The 25,824-nt window shown below is 38.8% G+C and overlaps 1 protein-coding gene across 1 annotated transcript in view; it reads left to right on the top strand.

Annotated features, from left to right (window-relative positions):
* PTPRE (protein tyrosine phosphatase receptor type E) overlaps nucleotides 1–13,500 on the top strand; it is a 38,591-nt gene extending 25,091 nt beyond the window's left edge. The window contains exons 13-19 of the mRNA XM_050898745.1: nucleotides 1,915–2,008; nucleotides 2,865–2,941; nucleotides 3,916–4,050; nucleotides 4,856–4,981; nucleotides 6,700–6,860; nucleotides 11,724–11,859; nucleotides 13,332–13,500. Of these exons, the coding sequence (XP_050754702.1) occupies nucleotides 1,915–2,008; nucleotides 2,865–2,941; nucleotides 3,916–4,050; nucleotides 4,856–4,981; nucleotides 6,700–6,860; nucleotides 11,724–11,859; nucleotides 13,332–13,406 (804 nt within the window). The 3' untranslated portion in view covers nucleotides 13,407–13,500. The remainder of the gene's footprint in view (nucleotides 1–1,914; nucleotides 2,009–2,864; nucleotides 2,942–3,915; nucleotides 4,051–4,855; nucleotides 4,982–6,699; nucleotides 6,861–11,723; nucleotides 11,860–13,331) is intronic.
* Nucleotides 13,501–25,824: the final 12,324 nt, after the last annotated feature.

The following is a 25,824-nucleotide window of genomic DNA, read 5'->3' as shown; positions in this document are numbered from 1 at the left end:
TTTACACATCTTGTGCTGAATATCCAGACCTGTCAGGAAAGAAAAGAAAAAAAAGCATTTCTGTTTAGCGGAGAAACCCCAAATGCAGAAAGCAACCACACTGGCTGTTTGTGATCATTGTTTAAAATAGACTTTATTGCCTTGAGGAAATGTTAGAACTTTTCTATGACTTTTGTTATGCTAAAATATTTATTCTATATATAGGTCTAAAGCATTAAGCGACATATAGGTGTTAACTGGAGTTCTCTCTTTCCTTTAAAGGATTAATTTAATCAGAAATTGGGAAGTGGGAAGAGACAATGATGTAAAAATAAGTCTGATGATATAGCCACAAGTTCAAAAATTAAAAGTATTGGTCTGTCTGAGGGAAGGAAGCAAATGAAAACATCAAGTATTCTACTTTTTCCAGAATTCCTAGGTTTGTTTTTGCCGTCCACTGTGCCAGCCAGGCTGCACTGAAGTGCAGAGAGCAACGTTTAGTTCTGCCGTGTATTCTGAAAAGCACTTAGATGGCCCAGGAGCACTGAGCCCACCTACACCAAAAAAAGAGTAGAGCTATGTGGGAACCGGTATGAGAGTCTCTGACATAAAGTCTGTTGAACACAGTATTACAGAGTAGCTGAAAATGATTTCTCCGAGGGTAGGGGTTTCTTTTTTAATAGTTTGTTGCCAGTACTAGAGATTTTACTGGAATTGAGGTAGGCTCCTGAAACTCAGTACCTGGCAAATACATGCCTGAAAATCTGCTTGCAGTTTGAAAATTAAATTAATTTTAATGTAAGTTGAATTTATATTAAATAGTTGCTGAAATGCAATCTATGATCGTTCTCTGGTAAGTCCCACCCCAGCAGAAGCAGCCTATTATTGGTATCTTGCACAATCTTGCGGGTGTGTAATCTATACTATAAAAAAATTGTTGGGGCAAGAGCAGTGTTTGTCTTCTGTGTCCTGGGAATGCTGTCAGCACAAACTGAATCAATAATAAGGAACATTGGTCCCTTCACTAGCAAAAGCTTGAAAATGTGTAGAGCCAAGTTGCAGGGTTTGGTGCGCAGCCGTCCATAAACTCGTGCAGCCTTGTTGTGCCAGAAGCAGGGTGGTGTGCCGCAGGGAGAGCACAGTCCAGGACTAAAGGACCAGAGTTTTAATACTCTGAACAGGATTGTAATAATAGCAATATGAATGAAATTAAGATGAATATGAATTCAGTTCGTGTGTTGACCATAAAGGAAGTGAAGTCTATAAAAGAGGATATTTTTCAGTACTTGAGAGCAGTGTGGAAATGAAGAGCCTGTTACTGGAGTGCCTCTTGGCAAAGCTCCTGGTCGGGGGCTGCTGCTGCTGGAGGTAAACGGTGGCCGGTGTGCTGGGCAGTCTGCCTCTGCTTACCTAAAGGCCGGAAAGACAGAAATAAAATTAATGCGATAAAATGGTGGGCAGACCTTTTTATTAAAAGGTATTTTCAAAAGTGGCTAATTTTATGAAACCAAATTTCCAAATGTCAAATTTAAGAAACTTAGACCTTTTCAAAGGGAAGGGGTGCTCTGTGCTTCTGAAAGCCAGGCTCAGACAGTCCAAAAGTGTCTTAAAAAAAAAACAAAACCAAAAACCAAACCCAAACAGACCCAAAATGTTAAAATCTGCTGTCATTTTACAGCCCTTAAACTTTATTGATATGCTCTGGTCATGCGTTTGGCTTCTTAAATATTTATCGGTATGAAAAAATTACATGACTGTTCTTTTTAATGATATTTTATAGCCAGGACAATGAAATGGCTTTTGTCTCACTTTGACTGTGTTACTGTTTTGTACCCGATAAAGACACGCAGGAACCTTCTGAGTACAGGATATGGTGAGCGAGAAACCGCTTCTGTTCCAGTGAGTTCTCATCCTCGTTTGTGTGTTTTATTACAGAAGTTAACCAATGTTCGCATAATGAAAGAAAACATGAGAACTGGCAATCTTCCAGCAAATATGAAGAAAGCTAGAGTCATCCAGATTATCCCATGTAAGAGATCAACTTTTTACATATAGAAACAAGTGCTATAAATACCCGATTATCCTAAGGCTGTTGTGAGTACACACTGTATCTATATGTTGGCAACAACACAGCTCGTATCAGAATACAGCTCTGTTGGGATAACTCAAGAGTAGAGGTCCTGCCCCGATTTGGAAACTGGAATTCTGCAAATAATTACTGCGTATGTCTTAAAGAGAAAAAGTTTTAACTTCTCTGCCTGTAAAACTCAAATGCTTTCAAAACCTGTTGTACAGTCCAGAGTGGTGTAGTTTTTGGTTTTGCTTCATTTTTAGCTAGAACACTTTTTTGGGGGTGTTTCCGTTAGCCGTCCCCTTGGTTTTGTTGTCCTCTCTGCAGGCATGTCTGCTCTGAAGTTTCTAGAGAACTTACGGATACGAACAACACTATCCTCTCCTTATAAAGTGTAATGCCCTGCTAAAGTGTCTGCAAACAATTTAATGAATTGCTTTTTACCTTATCAATGTCAAATGTATTACAATCAGTTATTTTTCAGGACTGAATTAAATAATTCAGCTGTTTCACCTTTTAAACCAAGATATTTTGTGTGTGATTCCTTGCATAGTCTGGAGCAGCACTGTAATGTCTGCACCTGAAAATGAAAGTTTCAGACCTTGCTGGCCATATCCTGTGTGAATGGAAAAACAACAGCAGAAAAACTAGCGCCCTCCTCCACACACTTACTAAATCCTGGATAAGATCTTTGAGACACTCTTTGGCTTTCAGATAAAAGATGTTGTTGGTTTTGTTCTTTCACAAATGTAATCGTGGAGCAGTCAACATACAGTTAGCAAAAGTAAGAGTAGACTTTTTTTTTCCCCCCCAGATGATTTTAATAGAGTGATTCTGTCGATGAAAAGAGGGCAAGAGTATACAGACTACATCAATGCTTCCTTCATAGATGTACGTATAAATCATTTTCATGTATTTAAATTGCAAGTCAGATATTTTGCTGTTGCTGATAAGTCTTTTTAAAGAGACACAATCAACTTGGCATATGAAGAACATTAGCTTTTTTGTTTGGATTTGGCTTATGAGAGTTTCCAAATACATTTCTTATCTGGTGTTTTGCAATTTCAATTTAAATGGTTGTGTAATTTAAACATTCTTCTTGTTGTTAGATTTATAAACTAAGGCTTTTATTAAATTCTAACAAACAGGCAGCGAAACAAATTAGCTATACAACTAACACCCAACAGTTCCACTGTCTGCGTTCAGGTTAATGGATGTAAATGTGTGCTCTTCTGAGGAAAGGAAAAAGAAAAGTCCATATTTAGCATGGAGAAAGGCTGTCACAGTGTTTGGGAGCCAGGGTTTACCTGGGCAGACCTGCGGTAATTCCTAACTTTCTTCCCGGCTTCCTGTTGGAACCTGGGCCGCACCTTCCACTGCGTCTTGTTTTTATTTAAATATGAGAATGAATTATATCCTTAAGCAGTAAAACCCCATTAGTGATTGAGGACTGTGGATACTACAGCTGTGAAGATCACATCAGTATGTAAATAGAACTCAAAAATTGAGTTAAATGTTAATTCTGTAGTAAAGCTAATAGCGGCAGTTGTTATAATCTCATTGTGAAATCCTTCCAGTTACCTATTACTGCAGAATTTCATCCCTTCAGCCATGACTGTAAAAAGTCATAAAATAACACTCAGGATTGTGAATTTGGGGGATTTTTTCCTGCGTTTCTAGCAACGAGCAAGAATCGGGTAGGCTCAGTGTCACCAGATTTCCAGTAACCATCACATTGTCAAGCAGCGGGGCTCACGGGAAGCACCAGTTTAAGTAGCCATCTCCTCTCCGACCATCACCTTCCGTCCCTCGTCACTTGTACTCCCGTGTCACGATGTAAACGCATCCTGGTCTTTTCTCCGCAGGGCTATCGCCAGAAGGATTACTTCATTGCCACCCAGGGACCGCTTCCGCACACGGTGGAGGATTTCTGGCGGATGGTGTGGGAGTGGAAGTGTCACACCATCGTTATGCTCACAGAAGTTCAAGAGAGGGAGCAGGTATGCGTCCCGCAGCTGCCAGCTCCAGAGCAAAGCAGTTACTGTTAACACCTGTAAAGTATGAGCATTAATATTAGATAAACTCTTTGTTGCCCACAAATTCTAGCGATACGAGATTTTTTTTTTTGCCTTTCCTAAAATAAGCACGTGCTTCACTATTTGGTGTGGGGCCAGTGTTGCTGCTTTTGCTTGAATTTGTCAGAAAACCCACCAAAACTACGGAAAATTATGGTTTGGGAAAGGGCCCAGTTCACGTTAAAAAGCACAAAATTTATAGGGATGCCTGACATGGAACAGCGGTTTGGGATTTGGGAACAGCTGGACAACGCTTTTGTGAAAATTTCCCTCCCTGTTCTGCCAGTATAAGCTCCAGTGGCTTATTCTGAACCTTTCCAAGTACATTATTAATTGATGAAGGAAGTCCTGTATACCTCTGTGTGCTGCAGTTTGAAGATTCAGGGTTCAGCGCTGCAACCAGGGTGTTTTAGTGCTGTGAAATGGTTTTTGGTGGTGGTTTTGGGAGGCTTTTTAACAATATTGCATTGCTTTCAGGAGTTACGTATTTTATTCTAATCTGTTTTAAAGCAGTATTTGCCATCTATGACTCCTGAGCCCTTTTCATCTTAATGGTTTATATTATAGAAATACTTTATTACTGCGTTCTTGGTTATTAGCCTTTTCATTACAAAGTGTTTAGAACGTGTTTCTTACGCTGTATGTCACATCCTATATCAGAGATTCGTGACAATGTAGATAACTGGAAAAAATGTCAAGGAACGTTTACAATTCTCTCTCAATTTTGCAGGAGAAATGCTGCCAGTACTGGCCATCGGAGGGCTCTGTAACTCACGGAGAGATAACCGTAGAAATAAAGAATGACAGTCTGTTAGATGCCATAAGTGTAAGGGACTTCATAGTTACATACAATCAGGTAATGTTTTTAAATCACATGAGGTTTTGTTGCATTTGAAGGCATTTACACATGTGATTACGTAACTTAAATGCTGGAATTTCTATCTAAAGATAAATGTGGTTAATCAACATGCAGCATTGTATCAGTCCAGAGGGAGCTTATATGAAACGCTTTTGCTTAAAGCCCCATGAAAATTCTGGTCAGTAAAACATGTCGTTGATCAAAGTGGGGTGTGGGTTTGGGGTTTTTTTTTTAATGTTTTGTTGTTGCTGTTATTCTTGTATTTTCTACCATCTCCTACGTATCTATAGAAGAAAATTTGATTCAAGATTTTTAAATCCTATGAAGCATTTTACAGCACACGTACTTGCCTCTGCCTACCAGCTCTTCCTTTATGTTGCTCTGCTACAGGCATGATCTACTCAAAACCTGGTTTTGATCTTTTGGGCATGCATCTCCTCACTCGCTGCGTCATTTCTTTAGCATCCGATTTGCATTGCTGTTTTTTGGGACAAAAAGAAAAAAAAGAGAAAGAAAAAAAATTACTTGCAGTTGAGAATATCATTAATTTAACTGCTTACTGCACTGCATATAATTTAGGCACATGCAAAGCAAAAGGACTTTAAAGTACTCTGTCTTTCCTTATGAAGGAGCGTGGTGGATTAGGCGTGAATACACCTCGTGCTTCACAAAGCAGAGAGTCCTTGTCAATGTGTTGACTTACGTCACGCTGGAAAGTATTTAAAGCTCAAGTAACAGCATTTTAGATAATATCGAAGCAGCAATGTTTTGGCACTACAATCCTGCATCGTTAGAAGTGTTTGCTGCTGCGGATGTAAGAAATCTGAGTAACTTCTGTATTGTGCCTGAGTCCAGCTAGACTACATCAATGATACTTGAAGCAATATTATGTTAAAAGATCTCCTGCAGAGCTGGGAGGAAGGAGGACGGACCAAGCCTTTTTCCTTGTAATGGTGACGTCTTCCAGGCTTCCAGTACAAAACGGCGTTTTGAGGCTTCCCATCAAACTCGTTAACCAGATGTCCCCTATGGTGGACACGTTGAAAGCACCTAGCGTCAGCAGAGACGTCGTGTTTTCAACTCTGTGGCTTGCAAGAGTTGATGATATGGAGTAAAATTGCCAGAATATTAATGTTGCATCCATACACTATTATAATGCAGTCACGGGAAGCAGCAAGCAAAAATTTCAGGGTAGTTAAAGCGAAGAGCCTTTGTGAATCCAAAGCTGTCTAGAGCTACCTGCGTTAGCATGGCATTAATACCTGTTTGAACTTCTAGTGTGCTTTCAATCGGCAAGCATAGAGACAAGGCAAATAATCGTGAAGTCTCAAAGTGGCAGGTAGTGTTGTGCAGAGATGAGGGCATTTCATGAACTGGGTTGTTTTAATGGCACTTTGGATTTGGCCTGTGCATGACGAAAGCTTTCAACCGTTGGTACTCTGGATGAATAGTCTTTAAGTGTATCCTTAGTACTACCCAGATGAAACAGCTGCGCAAATCGAAAGGAAAATTACAGGAGTAAATTATCAGCATAGTGGATGGGGAATTTAGAAGCAGAACTATCAGGTCTGCATGACCAATATGTTACGGACCAGATTGCAAATAGCCCCCTCTACTATAGTGGTGCAAAATTTACGCTACAAATGTTTAAGGTGAGGACCGTGTTTCCATTGTGAAGTGACAACTGGATAAATCTGGTGTTTTCCTGCACGCAGAGTAACCAGGAGAAGCAAAGCAGGCTCGTTCGGCAGTTCCATTTCCATGGGTGGCCAGAAATCGGGATTCCTGCAGAAGGAAAAGGGATGATCGACCTGATTGCAGCTGTCCAAAAGCAGCAGCAGCAAACAGGCAATCACCCCATTACCGTGCACTGCAGGTAAGAGTCGCCTCCTCTTCCCACCATTAGCTAAGGAACCGGCTTGCTTTTTCTCCAGTCTGGTTGTTTTTACGGCAGCTTTCCTTCGTGATGGAGGAGACTGCATCCTTTAAAAAAAATAAATAAAAAATAAGAAATATGAGAAAAAGATAGGAAAAAAAGAAAATCTAGTATTGCATAAAGGATTTTTGACTTGTCTTTTCCTAAATCAGCAAAGTGGATTCCTTAACCGCAGCCTTAATGGCTGGGAGTAAACAAATGCATTCTTAACTTGGGGTGTTGTAGTCTTGCACCTGAGTTTTGCTAAACGCTGTGATTAGGAAAGTAAAGGTGTAGGTTTATTGTAGTGATGTGTAATACACCCCACCAATATAGTGCTCAAATGTTCTATCAAGATCAAAATGCTGTTGGCTTTTACAAACTATCAGGAGAATAAAATATATCCCTAATCTAAGCTGAAGGCAAAATGTACTCCTGTCCTTGAAAGCAGAGAGAAAACTATATTTACATTAATGCTAAGAGGTAGCTTCTGTATGACTTGATACATGATAACTAGAATATATCTTTGTCCTGTGCCAGGTTTTCAGTTTTTGGTTTTTTTGGGGTTGTTTTTTTTTAATTGTACCTTTTTATTGCAGCATCTTTTTTTTTTTTTTTTTTTTTTTTTCTTTTTAAAAGGTATACATTGGGCTTTTCCTCTCTTTTTTCAAATTGTATTTTTCAGAGTATGGGGTTTTTTAATCAGTCTTTTAAATTTGTCTTTTCTCTTTCTGTACTACATCTGCTCATTTGAAAAAAAAAAGTAGTAGTAAAACTAGTGTTCTGCCTTTTCCTAATTCAGAAATCATACCTTGCTTTGAAAATATTTTAAATTCGATAAAGCAATAAAGCTTTCCCTGTTTTCTGGTCAATACAAAGTCAGGCTCGCAGTACACAGGGACAGGGTCAGCAGGGTTTCGGAGCCCCCAGAAGAGATGTTCCTATGTTTTGTTTTGTTTTTTTTTAAATAAGAAGCTATTAACCTCAAGAGGTCACCCTTTGACATGAAGCTCTTTGCTGCTGTGGGCTGCCTGGACCTGTGCTGGGAGCTGCCCTGCCTGCCTCCCAGCCGCTCTCACCCCGCACCAGAGCTTTCAGAGGCCACATCCCTCCGTACCGTGTTCACGTAAGACCTCGTGCAGCAGAGTCTCTCTTGCGGTTGAAGCTCGCAGGCTCAACCACGACATAAAAAACAATCATTGTTTTGTCTCTGATTGCCCTGAAAATCGATTATTTAATTCATTCTAAATACTGGCCTTTTAATTTTTTTTCCTCTTGGGCCTGTTGTACAAGATAAACTGGTTTTGCTGGACCATTGGTCGTCTTCTAGCAATACATGGAGGTCAAGTTCCTGGCATCTTTATATCTAAAAACATCTGTTACATTAATTGTGGTATTTTTCTCTACCTGTCTGTGATCCCACTACTGAGAAATGCTTGGCACCTACACTGTGATAGAGACCCCTTATGACTGACTACTGCATGGATAAGCTTCTCCAACCTTTTGTCACTGAGCTAGATTAATATGATGGTACTTCTGGATTTTTCCTGCATTTCAGAGAATATCCATCTGATTTTGAATGAGTAACTGATTACTTTTTCTTCTGAAAACAAAATAAAAATACTATATTGATTTATGTGACACTCAGATTGTTCTTGTAGCATTATCTATACAGGGAAGTAGACTCACTGACCATTTGGCAGTATTTTGACAGAAGAACCTTTCTGCTTGTTACTAGAGTTAGAAACAGGAATGGGCATATTACAGCTGTTCTCTGCAGCGTACACTGACTTTTATTTTGCTCTGATTTGAGTTTCAAAGGTGCTGTCTCAGTCTCTGGTTTGTGTTTGGCTGTCTGCAATGTCACCTATATTTTCATGCACTGTTGAAGCAGAGAGATCCTGAGAGCTTGAGCCAGGACTCAGATTTGTTGGTGTTTTGGGACGTGATCTTGTCCCAGTGCGTATTCATTGCTAGAAGTTTCTCCTCCTTGCTTCGGAAGTGTTTTGCTCTTTGCTGTTTTCATACGTTTTCCCTAGGGGACTGTGGGTTCTCCCACCCTGTGGTGGCTGCACTCCAGGGTGATGACATTTTGTGTTTGATTCTGCAATTTGACAAATTTTAACAGCCACTTTTTTTGAAATGCTAGGGTGTTAAAATTCTGAGTGATAATTAAAGTGGGTAAAATATCAAGGAGTTCTAGCCAGTAAAATAAGAGAGAAAAACTAATGTCTTTGATATGCACAAATCAGATGCGTAAGAACTATCTGAGCTATATATTGCTTCTACTTTTTCAAGCTTTTAGACCTGCAGCCTGTCTGAAGCCTTAGCTTAATCATTGGGCATGTATTTTTCCTAGATTTTTTAAAAATCTACTGCAATCATTTTAAAATGGGTTAAAAAACAAAATAAAACCCAAACCACACAATGGATTCTAGAATTTTTAATGTTGAGAATTCTCTCCTGTCCCAACTTGGACAGCCTGTACATCACAGCTTTTGAGTTACTTGAACTTCTCCATGAAGTCCTGCTTGAGTCTTCAAATATAAATGAATGTAAGTACTTTATGAATAAGTAAACACACTCCAAGTCTAAGACTGATTTTTCAGAGTGTTCACATGAACTTGCGAAAACTTCTGCTCATTTTTTCCAACTATTTACGAACAGGTTAAGGAGCTGCTAAAAAAGATGATTCTTAAGTAGAATCAAGACATAACCCTAAATAGTTTAGAAGGGTTTTGCTAACTGAGTTGCCAACAGAATTGAAAGCCAATCTGTTCTAAATCCCAACTCCCTTCTCTTCCAGTGTCTGCAGCTGCCTGCTGTTTAGTTCATGGCTACCTACACTTTGTCTCTCTTCACCGTCTCCTCCTTTCCACACTCGAATAAACTATGCAAGGCTGCTGTGTTATTTAGAGATCCCTTACTTCTGCCTGTTGCCCAGTCTTTGCCCATTCTGCGTGTCCTTTGCCTTTGAACTTTCTGTCTCAAGAAATGGCGTTTGAGTCAAATTTAAGTTATCTTTCTTAACTTTTTTTTTTTAAAGGGAATTGCAGAAAGAGAAGCGAGTATGCAAAAAGTAGTGCTGTGTTCCTATGAGACAACACATATTTTCTCCTGCATTTCAAATGCAGTTTAGTTTTCCATGCATCCATACTAAAAATTCTTAAATTAATTAAAAAAACCCAGCTTGTATGGGCTTTAAGGATTTGCGAAAAGCATGTTTTCAGAAGGAGGAGAGCAAGCCTAGCGCAAGGAGCATTAAAAATGGAGTGCAAAGCAATGCGTACCTGCCTCTTCTAGGCATAAATGAATAAGCAACGTGTGCGATGATGTGGGTGTACAGGTTTGGTTTATATCTTTATGCCCTCATCTTTTGATAGTTGCAGACCTATTCTGGAATGCATCACTCGTGGGTTACTCTAGAAACCACAGATGGCTACTAGAGATTAGCTAATGACAAATAAACCTGAACCCTTTTAGATTTTGTATTTGTCTTTAATCTGATAAAAGTAATTGTCTAAAAGGAATAACGCATCTAATACAGTGTACCTGTTCATTTTTCCTCCGACGAGACTTTTAATGTATCCAGCTGAGGATACATGCATTTGCACTTAATCTTTTCATAAGGCTTGTGCTTATCAGATTTTTTTGCATTTGATAGAAATAAGGTAGAAGCAATGACATGTGATTACAATTCACCTACTTACGGTTAAAACACATGAAAATTTTAAATTTAATAAATTTTGTGTTTATCTTTATTCAGCAGTCCACTGAACCTTACGCTCCATCTTACCACTGATGGCCAATTTCCCAATCCCATCCTGTTTTTAGTAACTATTCCCTGTCAAAGCCATTGGCCTTCCAGTGCACAGCCACTGTTTTGTTGGTGTCAAATAGTCCCTAATTAGTGTGATTAGGGGAGAGAAAGAAATCTCTTCCCCCCCCCCCCCCCCCGAGTTAGGCATAATAAATCAGATAATAACTACTGAAATATATTTTGGTTCCATGGAATCGTGATTTGAAACAGATACAAGGACAAAATACACTGAGTCACACATACTGAAACAAAAGAAACTAGTTACTTTGGAGTACATTAGGTTGCTTATTGTAGTCAAGATAGAGGTGGAACAGTCGATTTTAGTTTCTTGTATGTACTATAGCCTCATATGTAGTCTTGCTTTAGTTTGTCCTTATATTAATACATCTGTTTAAGAAATGGCTTAGATCCTAAGAGTCATTAAAATCACTACAGTTGGATAGGACATTTTCCATCAAATTGCTTTGGAGTAGTAATAATAACGATACTTTCCTATCTGTCCACCATGCAGAAGTAGAAATCACAACCTAATACAAAAACGTGAGTTTGATCGCACAGCGCTTCTTTGTGTTATAACCAAGTTTTGCAACTGAAAGTCTAAAGATTGTGTTCTCCCCCATCGAGAATAAAACCGAAAGCGGAGTGTGGGAGCACCGAAAGTTGTCTTTGTTGAAGAGGAATGCAGATTTGAGTAAGCAGCTTTGCCAGGTCATTATTTGAGTCTCAGGCTTTGGCTGAGGGTGTCCACGCGCTGCCGCAGCCAGCTCAGGATCTCCCACTTGCGTACAGGAGCTGTCACTAACGAACCTTCGTTGGTTCCAGCCTGGCTCCGAGTTAATTTCCATTAATTCTGGCTCCCTTCTAGCATAGCTGAGGTGACAAAATAAGCACAAAAAATGAGTAGAAGTTGGCTAATGGTAGTATTTAGCTATTCTATATCGCTGTTATTTCTCTTTTAACATTTTTATCCTACTGTATGTCAAGCAAATGTGTTTACGTTGCAGTGCTGGCGCGGGAAGAACAGGTACATTCATAGCACTCAGCAATATTCTGGAACGAGTGAAGGCTGAAGGGCTCTTAGATGTATTTCAAGCTGTGAAGAGCTTAAGACTGCAAAGGCCACATATGGTGCAAACACTGGTATGATATTTAACAACCCGGATCTTTGTCAAATGATGTCTGTTTGTAAATATTCTGTGGGAGGAGAACAAAGGATTTTTTTTTGCAGGTTGAAATAAATTATGTATGATGGCTGTGTATGTACAAGGTATTATCAGAAATCCGTATTTTTACAGATTTTTTATTTTTTTCCTAGCATTTCTAAAAATACAACTTGGCTAAACATTCTGTGTCTTTTAGGAACTGGACACAGTTAAACCGAAATCTTTTGAGTGTTGCAGGTGACAAAACATGTGAAGTAAATGCCTTTTAGGCTATGTACCAGTTGTTCTCTCTTACCTTAAAATGTCTGGGCTTAAATTGGCTTGCAGTTGGTCACTGAAAGGGAGAAAAGTCATCCACAAGTAATATGTGAAGCTTGGTCCAGACACTTTTCCCTATTGAATAAAGGTTTTTTTGAGACTTATGTTTTTGGAAAATACGCAAAAATGCTGATATTTTGTATTTTGATAGCAGCTTCCATTCAGTAATTTGAAACTTCTTTAGAAACAATTATCTCAAACACCTTTTTCAGGTAGATGTTTTCTCCATACTACAGATAGGAAGAAAGGGGTTGAAGAAGTAGAACTGGATTATCCGCAGTCAGGCTGAGACAGGGATGAAATATTTCTTTTGGGGTTCTGGCTTTGTGATTTAATAATGTTGGTTAAGGGTGTAATTACCACAGATATTCCCAGCTGAGCCTGCGGAAAGGCTTCTGCTAAACTCTGCTTTCCAGCATGAGTGAATTCAGATGCCAATTCCATTTATTATCAGTGTTGTTACAGATTTTGTAATCCAGCAAATCATGTCGAAGGCATATCAGCATGCCTAGAAGATCAGGATGTGTCCCATCTTTAGGATGCAGAGGACTAGCCAGCAGGCTAACGTAGGCAGTGGCTAAAAGGACAGCCTTTGCAAGGGGAACTCCATTTCAGAAAAAAGGAACGTGGAGGTTTTTTAATGTTCTATACATCTAAAGTTACGTTGTCAGAAGTTACATTGTCACTTAGTTTCTGCTGTAAAGCTCAGAAGATGGAGCCCCAAGTTAAATAGCCAGGCTCCCTGGGGAATGCACCGGAGGAGTTACCTGCTTTAGCGTGAGCCGGGTAACAGCCAGGTACAGTAAGCTGCTTAATTTAAATGAGAAGACAGGTCTGAGAATGGATTCAGTTTAAGAACTATCACCTAGAAAGCTTAAAGAAATGATTTTAACTGAAGAGCAACAATCAGCCTGTATTTGACGAAAGAACAAAGTACCATTGCTTTTATTTCAAAAAATCAATACATAAACAAAAATCAGAACAGACCAGTCCTCAGCTACTGGCCCAAGCAACGGCCCAAGTTAGAACGTGTTGCATTTATCCCTAGGATTTGCATACGTATGATTTTCTCCAGTGTAATCGTACGATGCAACCAAAGCACATTTTGATATCTTTTTATTGTTTTTTCAGGAACAGTATGAATTCTGCTACAGAGTGGTACAAGATTTCATCGACATATTTTCCGATTATGCTAATTTCAAATGAAAATTCCTGCCTTATTTTTTAATTTGTCTGTATAAATAGTTGTATATTCTGTTAATTTATTCCATGTCATTTTGATTGTTGACTTTACTGTAAATATGACCTTGTGTTTGCTCTAAAAGTTGCATTTGTTGTATAAAGTTATTTCTTAAATATAAATATCTTCTAAAGCGAAGTATAATGTTCATATACAGTATATCACTATAAGATGGTATAGAAATCTTTATTCTAAATAACAGTAAATTAATTCTTGAGGGTCTATTTCTTTGAATTTTTCCACTTATAAATATTTATCAATAATGTTATCTCCCAGTTCTTGAAACTTTACACAGGTGATTTACAGTTCATACTAAAAAAAGTGAATTGTGGTACATATGTTTAAACTAAACATGTTTTGGCCATAAACCTTTCTTCACTATGAAAATAGATGTTTATGTGGGGACGCATTCTGATAACCTGCTCATGCTTACTTGTAATTTATTTCACAAATAGTCTCATTGAAGGCAAAGAGACTGTTCGAGTGAAGTGCTATTAATGATAAAGGTATCAGAATATGGCCCTTCATGTCTAATAATGTACAGTCCAACTGAAAAATATAACTGCTTTTAAAGTCTGTTTTTAAGAACCTCCAAGTTGATGGCAGTTCTATTTTGAGTCTTACTGTCAATAAGATATAATCAGTATAAATACAGATGTGAATGTTTGATTTAATATAGCTTTCAAAGTCCATGTATTTTGTTCTTTCCTAAATATTACACCAGCTTAAATCAATTTAGAAAGACAATAATGTGAGTTTACCACTATTTTGAGAATATTTTGCATATCAGAAGAGTATATTTTGCAGCACCTGAACTTGTCTACTTGAAGAGGCTTTATAGCCATTGTCAGAAACGGATTTAAAGCTTCTCTATATACACGTGCATAATTTCCCACTTCTTTGAGAAAAGGCGAAAGAGATGAAGATGATATCTTATTGTTTGATTTGACTCAACAGAATAATTAACAGTATTTGCTAAAATTTTGAAAAAACATTTTACTAGCAGTGTAACGCTAGCAATATTAACCGTTGTAGCAAAAAGCTCCTCTACGTTCTTACCCTCCCATATATATTATCAAAAAAGGAATGATTCCTTTATCTAAAAGGGGTATATGATTGTGTATATAGATATATTTTTAATGAAAGTACTACTGATAATATAATTGGTGAAATAAAGTTTAAAAGTCTTTATCAGAGCCCTGAACAGGATATGCTTGGGCATTAGAAAATCCCCAAGTCACAGGGCATCCAAATGTTGAATAATTAAAAAGTATATCTTTTCCACTCTTTAAAATGCATATATGAATTAACGAGCACAAAGTATGCGAATATGTACTTTAATTACGTAACTAATATGCAATAGTTCTGTCTTGTCCAGTTGGTTGGGTTTTTTCAATGCAAACATAAAAGCCTTATTTAAAATAAGCAATTTACACTGATCATTTCACTATTGTTCTTGCACTATTTTATCCCATGACCAGTTTCCATTTCCGATGACAAATAGCATTATACTTTGTAACAATGCAAGGAAACGGGAAGGTGTTCATGCCTCTCCTTTCATTTCATACTGAATGGAAAAGGTGCAGTTTAGAAATCTCTAAGCACACTGTTCTGAACACTGCCATTTACTGCTTCTTGTCTTCCCATCGATGCACTTCTGTATTTATTTGTACAGTAAATTATGCACTTAAAGATTGTTTAGAGACTAAACCTTTGTTGTGAGTTGCTATGAGAAGATACACTCATGCTGCAGAAGGTATTGAGTAACGAAAACGAATGCTAAGTAAGTTTACATTACTACGGCACGCTGAAATTTTATCAAATTTTTAAAAGCCATCAAATAAATTCAGTATGGAAACCAATACAGTGGGGTTTTCAGTATGATCATTTGTAGCACAGGGAAACTCAGAGAGGTTAAATGATGATAGAAAATAACGCGAAGAAATTCCCACCGTTTCCCAAAGAAGCGTGTTTTATGGTCCCATTAGGTCCCAATGTCAGGATCTTTAGCCTACATTTGAAAAATAGTTTGTCTGTTGGACAGCCTTTTGGGTCCCTTAAATAAAAGCTTGGATTAAGAGTTGCCTTGTGAAGCAAACCTCCTCAGCGCAACGGCAATGCGGTGTGGTGTTAGCGGGGACCCATGGCCCCCCGACAGCGGCAGGAGCTGCAGCAGAACTCCAGCTGCCCACGGGGTTTACTACAAGGGATCGTTCTGCAGGGCACAGGCAGCTCTTTGTAGTTGCAGCAAGTAGTAGGATGGAGTTAAGCTGAAACATCAAATACTAAGTGGGTACTCAGATTTTAGTTGCTAACTATATTAAGATATCTAGGAGGAAACAGAAATACTTATAGTATATTTCAGAAGTCACAAATATAGCTACATAATGACTTTTTTTATAATTTGAAAAGCTTGCTTTCCAGTTCTTGTGTTTAGTCAATGGACTGCTCATTGCAGCAGCCTAATAACTGGGGAGCTGTATCTTGATATAGATATATATGAATTTTCTTTTAAATTTTCCTATGTTGCATGGAATTACTTTAAAATGCCAAATAGTTGATTAGAAGCTGTACATTCTGATCTGTCTGTGGTTTTGGTCACTATGTGACTTGACTGTTTGTTTTCATGTGTTAAGATAGGTTCCAGTTCACCTAAGCATTTAAGCATTTGCTTTACGACATCTCTATTCCACAAAATTTAGAACATCTCTATTCCACAAAACATTGAAGTACCATAGGTTCTTTGTTCCTGAAGCAATCCCTTAAGTGCTTTGCTGAATTGGGCCTTAATGAAGAATGCATACTGTAATTACCAGTGGTTTTTTAGGGTATTTTTACGTATCAGTTTTTTAAACTTTTAAAATGAGCCTGACCACCTGTGTTCAGTATTTTGAAATGTTTTCATTTCCCTAGTACCATTTTTAATGTAAAGTTATTGAAACTTTTCTGTATAACCAAATTGTATTTAATTTGTCAAATCTTTATAATATATGTATGTATTATACAGTTTCAGCTATTATTATTTTCTTTTATTACATTTATAATTTGATCTTGCTGTGTTTTTAATGCCAGTGAATGTTGCTGAATTATTTGTATATGCAAATTGCAAGATCTAATACATTCTGATGCAAGAACAAAGCTTCGTTTTTATTCTCAAACTGTATTACTTTCTTTAAATCTTTTAATTTCATTCCTGTACTGTGTGTTCATTTAAATTAAGTGTTCTAAAAGAGTTGAAATCCATTATCTAGATAAATAATTTTTCACTACTTATCTGCTGCTCTTTGGAAGTAATATTCTGATTCATGTCGGAACTGAAGCATTGTGCATATAAAGTGCATATAAACTCCTGATAGCAATTGAAAGGCCAGGTCTTCCCAAACTGTATTAATAAGTCAGACCGGACAATATAGAGCTTTGACATGAGTTGTCCCATTGCAGCCTTCCCTCATGAGTATAAATGTGGTGATTCAAAGTCTGACCCCGCAATACCATATATTATATATGTTGCAATACTCAACAACTGTTATTCCTCCGGTATATTCGTACAGCACCTAGCACAATGGCTTTTTGCTGAAGCCCTTCTAGCCCGCCCTGCCAGCACAGCATCAGAGCGGGGCAGAGCTGCAAGAAGCTGGGGGTTGTGCTCCCTTCGAGAGAGGCGGGGAGGAGCGGGGGAGCCCAGCGCCATTTTGCACTGCAGGCTACTCCGTGGGATGCAGGAGCGGGTTTCGGTCTCTGAGGGAGACGGGATTTCACGAAATGGGAAGGTTAGTGAGAGCGGAGAGAGCTCACTCGCAGCACACGAAACCTTTCTGTTCTTTTGTATGTAAGTTTTAATAGTGCTGTGGTACACTATGGTATCATACCAAGATAAAAATAGTAGCTTAACTTTCAGCTATGTCACCCATCATGAATTGAAAGCCCACTCTAGTTAACAGCCATTTCTTCATTAATTTCAACAGGCTTTATATTGGGCCTCGTGCCAAAAATAAACAAGATGGCCCACTGTTGTAACAAGTGTCAGGGGAGATTGAGGTAAACCAGGAGTAGCTATGCTGAAAGATTACAATCCTAATGTCAAGGTAGTGTCGCTGAGATTTGAAAAGATTGAACGTTATTTGTCAAGTGTGATTTGATGAAGCAATATTTATGTGTTTGACCCCTTTAGCCCTGTTTCATCCTGGTACACCTGACACCTAACATTTGGGAGGTACCTTTTCAGTGTAGATAATTTTCTGATTATTTTTTCCAAACTTTTTTGGAAGAACTTTTAGTTTGCATATCCTTCTTCTGCACTGTTCTAACATGGAAGTCTTTGTGCTTGGTAATCACCCTGCTTTCAACACAAATTGAACCATCCAGGAATAACTGTAGCAACATGGTTGCCAGTAGTAACTTAAGTGTTGCTTCCTAAAGATAGGAAGCATGTGCATCCTGAAGAGATGTATTTGCTTCATCGAAAAGATAGATTTACTAATCAAGAATTTGCCTGCAGAGTTTTGAATACAGGGATGCACCACACTGAAATACAGAGCCTTTAGGAAATTAGTGTTCAGGAAAATATTGCTGTTTCTTACTGTGACGCTAAATAGTACCAAGTTAAGAGTAATCTTTTTCATTACATGTAAAAGCTATTAATTTTTTTTAGTAATTCCAGATGAGCTGATAAAATATTTTGTGTGATTGAATCGTACACTTTTAGCAGATATCAAGATGCACAGCTTGTGAGCCCACTGAAAGTTAACTTTCTGTGAGAACAGGCAGATGCCTTTGTGTGGTTTGAGAAAATAGAAGAATGTCAAGTATTAATCAGTTATTAATTAATCATTGGTTAATTTAAATTATTATTGGTTACTACAGATCTGCACAATTTCTAGTATAATAAGGTTCTGTCTAGCAGTATAGTAGGATCACTATTTTTAGATTATTCAAGCTAAATAACGGAGATTACAAGCTACAAGATGAAGAATTACTTTCTTCCTGTGTTCATCTTAGTGCGCTTCTGTTGGTCTGTTTCTGTATCAAAGATCAACAATAAAAAGCATCTTTGTTAACATACAGCCAAGCATAGTGGGTTTATTAGCAACAAATCTGAAGTGTAGAAAGGACTTGGGATCACTTGATCCTCACCTCCGTAAAGCAGCTAACATATGGCTGTTTAGATACTGTATTGATAATAAAGTTTTCATATTTGCCTCTAACATCGTGTAAAAAGAGATTTCAGTGAGAAGGTGACAGTATAATTACGATCCAATGAGTGGAAGTGTTTTTCTCACAACGGATACCCTCTGTTCTCTACTATGTCCCATTTTAATGACAAATCTGTAACAAACAGAAGAATCATAAGACTTTGCTGGAATACAGAAATAATACAACTATACAGAAAGCAAGAAACCTGTATCTTTTGCAATCTCGTTTATACATACAGATTCTATTTAAGTACATGTAAGAACTAAATTTTATCGTTGTGCACTTCTCTAGTGATTAATTTTTCTTGGCTCATCTGATGAGAACGTGCACGTGGTTTTTTCCTACTTCTAAGCATTACAAAGAAATACCATAAAGACCTTGTGCTGCTTTATCGAGTTTTTGCATTTTACATCTTGTGATGCTGAAGATGGTTATGTTTTTAGAAACTCAGCTTTTAGAAGAAACACACTGTCATTGTCAACTGTTCATGAAATATATTTATTTTAATAGGTTATTTAAACAATATAAACTAAGCAAGATCAAAGACATGTTTGTTCTGTATAGGGCATGTACGTCAAGTCTAAGCTTTGCTTTGCTTTCCTTAAAACAGAAATTGTTCAATGTGTCTGAGATTTTTTCAAGCAATTGAACTTCACCGTGAATGTTCTTCATCTTAGGTATTAAAGGATTATGTTGTAATGTAGGTAGTTTAATAAGAGCTTTCTTCTAATGACTTTTATACATTTTCTGTGCTACTTTGCACAGAGTAGGAGAATTACTAAATTATTAATCAAGTTGAGACTTTGTCAAGGAAGTTCTTTTCACAAATAATCATTTTTAATTTCACCTGTTTCCATTGCATTAGAAAGTGTTCCAGTGTTTTCCTGAATGTCACACTCAAAACTATTTATAAACGTTGAACAAAAGATCTAAGTTGTGACTTCATGCCAGTTGAGTCGACACAAAGAAAGCAAAACTATACCAGTCTGGAAGAGCTTGAGAAGGAATTATTTAGCACAGTTGCAATAGTATCAGATTATGAAGCTCAGTTTGTGCTCGTGGTGGCAGTGATCTGATACCAGCAGACAGGGTGTAGCAGAACAGGCTGCGGGCCACATCTTTCATGTTTCAGTACAACAGGCAGTGAGTGAGCAGCCACAGGGCTGTCTCTGTCCTGCTCATGGTATCTGAGAGAGAAGATTACGTTCCTCTCTTCTTGGAGACACCAGTACTGTCTTAGTCTCTATGAAATATATAATTTTTTTTTGCTTTTACATTATTTTGCTTCAAAATTTTATACAAGTATTTTCTAGTTGAGATTTTTATGGCAACCATGTGGTAGCCTATGGATCAAGTACAAGCTGTTTCCAAGGAAGCAGCACATGGAATAGCTTTCCTCCCTTGTTAGAGTACTGCATACTTGAATAGAGGTTGATGTAATTTGCTGAATACAGTGGAATCTTGCCCTGGTCATAATGAAGAAGTGTACAAATCACTAACTCTTACACAAATAGCAGATGTGCAAAAGGGCTGAATGGGCAATGCAAAATCCCTCTTATAGTCACCTTTAGGATTAAAAGTGATCTGTTGAAGTTAATGGCAAAATTGCTTAGAGGGAGAATTTTGTTCCCAGATTAGAGGGTTTTCACTGTTTTAGTATCCAGAGTTGTCAATGATACATTTCTTGGTGAGCAGTACGCTCGCATATTATGTGACCAGTTCTGTAACTTTGTAATTGGCAAGTCTGTTCTGCAGTCACAGAACAGAGACATGCCCAGTCCCAGATATGGGCTACAAAGTACTAATTTACATTTAAAAATTATCTATTTCACCATGACTTTGTGTAGTTTGCTTTCCAGCCATCTTTCATGGCTTTGAAGCCTTTATGTGCAAATAGCCAATAAGAAAGCTAGTTTTCAAGATGAACTTTGATTTTGTGAAATACAGAAGTTTTTGCTTAAAAGTATTAGTGCTTCATATCATATATGGAAGTTTGATCTCTTGCAATTTCTTTCCCTTAGTAGTTTGTTATGCTGTGTTCTTTCACCATTTAAAAGAAAGAGAAACTCATTGTTTCAAAGTATTTATTAAAGGTGAATAGAAACCATTTTGGAAAACTTATCCCATTTGTTCATAAACTCATGCAGATTCCTCACACATAAAATAATTTGTCAAAATTAAGTTCTGCGTATGAATACAAGCATTCAAAAAATCTTAGGTGCAATAATGTGTCAGTGTAATAAACCACCATTTTAAGACAGGAAGTCTATTGCAAAACATTACATTTTCAGGGATTCATCATACAATAACTTACTAATCTCTAGACTTTGCTTTACATGGTGTGAATAGCCTGAAGTATATATTTTTTCAGTGCCCCCCAAAAATTCATAAATTAAATCAAATTGAAAACTCATCTGCGATGACAGTGCAACTGAATTTATGCTACTCACATCTACATTAACACTTTTTTGTTAGAAGCTAGCCGTTTAGTCATCACTTACCAGGTATAATTCTGTCTGAACTTTTTTAGTTTTGGCAATTCTAGAAGCAAGTCTTATCGTGATTGTTTTATTTGTGCCTCTGTTCATTTCCCTGCTGTGTCTTCCGGATCCACTGGCCAAATTACAACTGCATTGAGAGGGCACTACTGTATTCAAAGGTAACTCTAAATTTAGGTTTTCTAAAAATGAGGGCCGATTGGTGGTGAAGGCCTTTCACTAATACTAAAGTTGCTGCCTGAATTTAGTGCCTTATTTACCTAATACCTACATACCTTATAAAAGCCCTAATCTAGTAAAAGCTTTAACTGGAACTTGTGCTTTCTTAGGCTTTCAGTTAAAAAACAGTAGAAGTACAAATCTGTGAGAAATAAGCTTCATTCATTCAAGTGCTTCCAAACCACCTGTTCAGAAACTAGAACAAATGACCTTGTATAAGGATCTTCATAGGAGGAATTAAGATGCTAATTTTTCTAATTCTCTTTATTTTGTTGTTGTTCTTGTGCTCTTGGCTCAAGACTTCAGCCCCAGTATGTTTTAGTGATTAGGGGCCTTTTTGTATTATTGGGCTACTGTCTTCCATTGATAAGCCTGAACATTAAGTCCTGAAAAGGCTCACAGATCCATACTGATGGATCTCTGTGAAGTAGCTTTTTCCTAATTACCTGCTGATTGGTTGAATAAGTTAAAAATGTCTAAACAACTAGCAAGGAGATTCAAGGACTGATTTAAAATGAACTATTTTTCAACACATTTTTGAAAGTTGACAGTTTTAGTTCAACATGTATGCAGATGTATTTGTCAGCTTGTCCTCCTAGTGAATTAAATGTTCACAGATACAAATTAACCTAACAGAAAATTTAAACCTTGAAGAAAATGTCATTTTTTCCCTCCTATAGATCTACTTTTGCAAATATTTGTATATCTGCTATTTAAGAGAGCACTGCTGCTCTTGAAGACAGATTTAAAGGCACGCTTAAAACCTTTATTATAATGTGTGTTTTCCTGTAAGTATTGCTGTGTTTGCAGAGACATTTATCACAAAGGATGTGACAGGATTCTGTGCGGTAAGTGCACTAATAAACCACTGTATGTCATGCCAGAATACACAATTATTGGCATACTGCAGATTTTTTTTTTTTTAAATCACCAAAGCCCTTGTCAACATGACAATGCCCATATAACGATAGCAGCAAAATTGCCCTTTTGCTGTCCAGCTCGGTTTGATCAGATGTGGGCTAGTAGAGACTAATGAATTAGGCTTTCAAAGAGTTTTACTGGTATAAGCTGTTTGTTTTAGATACATGGTTCAGGTATAACTGCACTTGTAAAGACCCCCAGGAAGGGTCTGACTTTAGTATCTGTTTATTGGCAATGATAGGCAGTGTTAGAATTCTGATTTTGTTTGAATGTTTTACATCTAAGTCCAAGATTGTCCAGTAGCATAAAGCTATCGTGACAAGCTGAAGGTATAATAATAAGGTCATGACTTAATATGCTGAACTAAATTAAAACCCCACCAAAGCTTATAAAATAGACTTCAGAGTAATTTAATTCAAAGGAAAAAAATAACATTGAAAAAGCTGCTTACATCTAACTGTGTCACATCTAAAGTACCCTGAAGTCATCATACCACATAAAATAGCATTTGAGGCAAACTAGATAATTAAATAAAATAGTAGTAATATCAAAAGGAGTTCTGCTTTGTGAAAGATCTGAATAGGAGAATTTTATCCCCTAAAGCACAAAAGACTGGATGACCTTGTTAAAAGGCGTTTCTCCCTTTGTATCTCTTTCTCCACCCATGCATGCATAGAACTTTAACTTGGAATTAAGGTCACCAGATTCCATATCCCAGTAATGCATATTTATTATAAAAATAAAAAATCAGGCATCAACAACCTGTCTATTTTCCCGTGGAGTTTCCCCAGCCATCTTAGGGGGGAAACGGTAGAAGTGTGATGTTGGGGTAGAAAGAAAGGAATTGAGGGAGGCTGTCTTTGCTGTAAATTAGTTATGGTAAAAATAAGGTTTGCTTTTTGAAGGGGTCTGATAACTGAAATGTTTTGGTTTTATATGTCTTTGATAATATGGTGTGTATCAAAAATACTGTGCAAATTGGAACCCACAATGCTCCTTCAGGATGTTTTTCCTGTGGTCATCTTAAAAGATAAAAACTAGTTTTAAGTGTTAGTTACCAGTTTGTTTGGTGGCTAGGAAATAGAGGGGGAAAAATATCAGAAATTCAAACTTATTTAGGTATGTTATACAGGGTATATTTTAAATATAATCTGTAAGAGTAAATTGCTCTCCCTTTTTTTCAAATTACTCAGAATTTCTGGAAGTACTTTGTGCTTATTTTAAATTTCTATTTACTTCTTCAGCAACAGAGATTAATTTGGCTTAGTTTTTTGTGGAAACATGGCCTGAAAATGAGGTTTCAGACAGTCTGAGCTAACTGATGCCAAAAGAACAGTCTTGCTCCCTGTCCCCCTCAAGACTGGCCTGCCAGGGAGGGGAAGTGTTAAAGTCACCTGAACCTTCAAGTGCTGCCTGGCAAATCTCTGTTCCCTTGGGTTTTAAGCACTTTCCTATACTGTTTTATGGTGGCAAAAACAGCACCTTCCAATCTCTTTTCTGGAAGTCCAAATGCTTTCATGACTCCCTTGGACATCAAAAAGAATGAGAAAGCAAATAGGTAGCTTGCTTTTAAAACTTAATATTGTGCATCGCATAGAGGAGACTCTGGAGAATAAAATGAAGTGGTTGGGGCCTGTATTTTGTAATTTCAGACCACTGGTGCAAATGCACAGGAAGAACTGAACTTAATGATGGAAGTGCCATAGTCTCAGCATGATCTGCATTTTTCTGCAGAAATTTTTAAAAAGATATCTTGTGTGTTCTGGAGAGGGCTATGGTTAAGAGCCTTTCCAATGTGAAAAATGTTTCTGATCTGAAATGATATTCAAAGGGCTCAAAGGTACCTTCCTCTCCTTGGCTATTTTCAAATTAGGGCTGCTTCTCATTTTTAATACCTGGAGATTATCACATTGATTAGAGATTAATTTTTAAGTTTATACAAACATATGACAGCAATATCAAAAATACAAGCTTCATCAAGGATAAGGATGGCAATGACATTGGATTTGTCTAGGAACAGCTCTTTCTACCTTTGTGTGATTGAGCTAAGTTCTGGTTACTTGCCATTTTTGGTTTGTTTTTTTTTTTCCTTCTGTCTTCAAATACAGAAGAGCACAAAGTGTTCATCTTGATTGTCTTACAGATGCTCAAATTCAAGTCTTAGTAATGAATTCCTGTCAGGGAGCAGAGATGGGAGTCAGTTTTTGTACATAAATGAAGGTAACTAAATAGCTGATTAAAATAGACTTGGAATGCTAGTTTAATTTTTACTGCTGGTTTCTCTCTCCCATCCTTGCTCCCTTTTTTTTTTTGGCCCTTTGAAGCCCCTTATTTGTACGTGTAAGAATATTTTAATCTAATTACCAAAAGACCAGCGCAGAAAGAAGATACAGATGCTTAAATTAGTTTAGAAAGCCTAAGTTAAGCTGAAGCGATATAAACTGATCCTGGATGCTTTTTACTGACCTGAGGAGTTGTCATGAGGCTCGAACAACATTAGTAACTCAACAAGTGCGTACTTGGGACCGAGCTGAGTCCCCTATGAATCCTTCTCTCTCACAGAGGCGCTGAAGAAACCCGCCCAGGTGCAGGCCCAAACCTGCGCCCGTGGGGTGGGGGTCCCTTGTCTCGCAGGAGCCCATTGACAGGGCTGAGGGAGGAGAAGGGTTTTAAGCGGAGGCGTTGGCGGGAGGAGCCGCCCTGAGGCGGGGAACGGCTCCCAGGGGCGGTGCCTTCAGGCCGGCGCCGCCATTTGAAATCAAACCGCCTCCGCGCGCCCGATTGGGTCCGCCGCGCGTTCACGTGACCGCCCTTCCACCAACCGCGGGCTGCCGCGCGCCTTTTCGAAAAAAACATCTCTCGTGAGTCCGTCCGTTCTTTTCTCCTTCCGCCGAGCCGGCATCAGTTAAGGCTAAAAGAGTCCGGCCGCCGAGGGGCGCTTGTCCCAGCCGGCCGGCCGCGGTGTGTCCCCTCAGCCATGGCAGCTACCAGCAGGTGAGGGCGGCGGGTGGTTCCGGGGCCGTCTGCCCCGGCTCCCGTGCTCTGTCGCGGTACGGCGCAGTGATACATCCGCGGGCACTGGGGGTGCGAGGGCTGCCGGCGCGGCGGGTGCTGGCGCGGGCGGGAAGGCTCAGTCGGCGCCGCGCACTGACAGGAGGGACGGCGGCGGCGGGGGGCGCAGCGCCGCTGCTGCCACATCGGCCCCTCAGCAGGCTGCCAGCGCTCCGCCGGAGGTAGGAAGCGTCTGGGTGGGGGCTGCGGGGCGCGGCGGTGGGCGAGCACGGCTTCGTGGAGAGGAAGGGCCGTCCTGGGTGTGTGTGTGTGTGCGGGGGGGGAGGATCGGGCCGGGCGGACGCGGCTTTGGGGCTCCGGGCGCCGCGGGAAGGAGTTGGGCCGAGTTGCTCCCCTCGGTGGCCGTCTGCTTCCCGGCAGCCGCCCCGTCCTGCCAGCGGGAGCCGGGATGCACCAGCCCCGGCCGCGCCGGTGGCTGTGGCCGCCCCGTTTGCAGACGCGGCCGCATGGAGCCTGGGCTCGTAACGGCGGCGTAAACTTC

Source organism: Gymnogyps californianus, chromosome 6 (genome assembly GCF_018139145.2).
Source record: "Gymnogyps californianus isolate 813 chromosome 6, ASM1813914v2, whole genome shotgun sequence".
Taxonomy (NCBI): Eukaryota; Metazoa; Chordata; class Aves; order Accipitriformes; family Cathartidae; genus Gymnogyps; species Gymnogyps californianus.
This window is presented reverse-complemented; position numbering and strand designations above follow the sequence as displayed.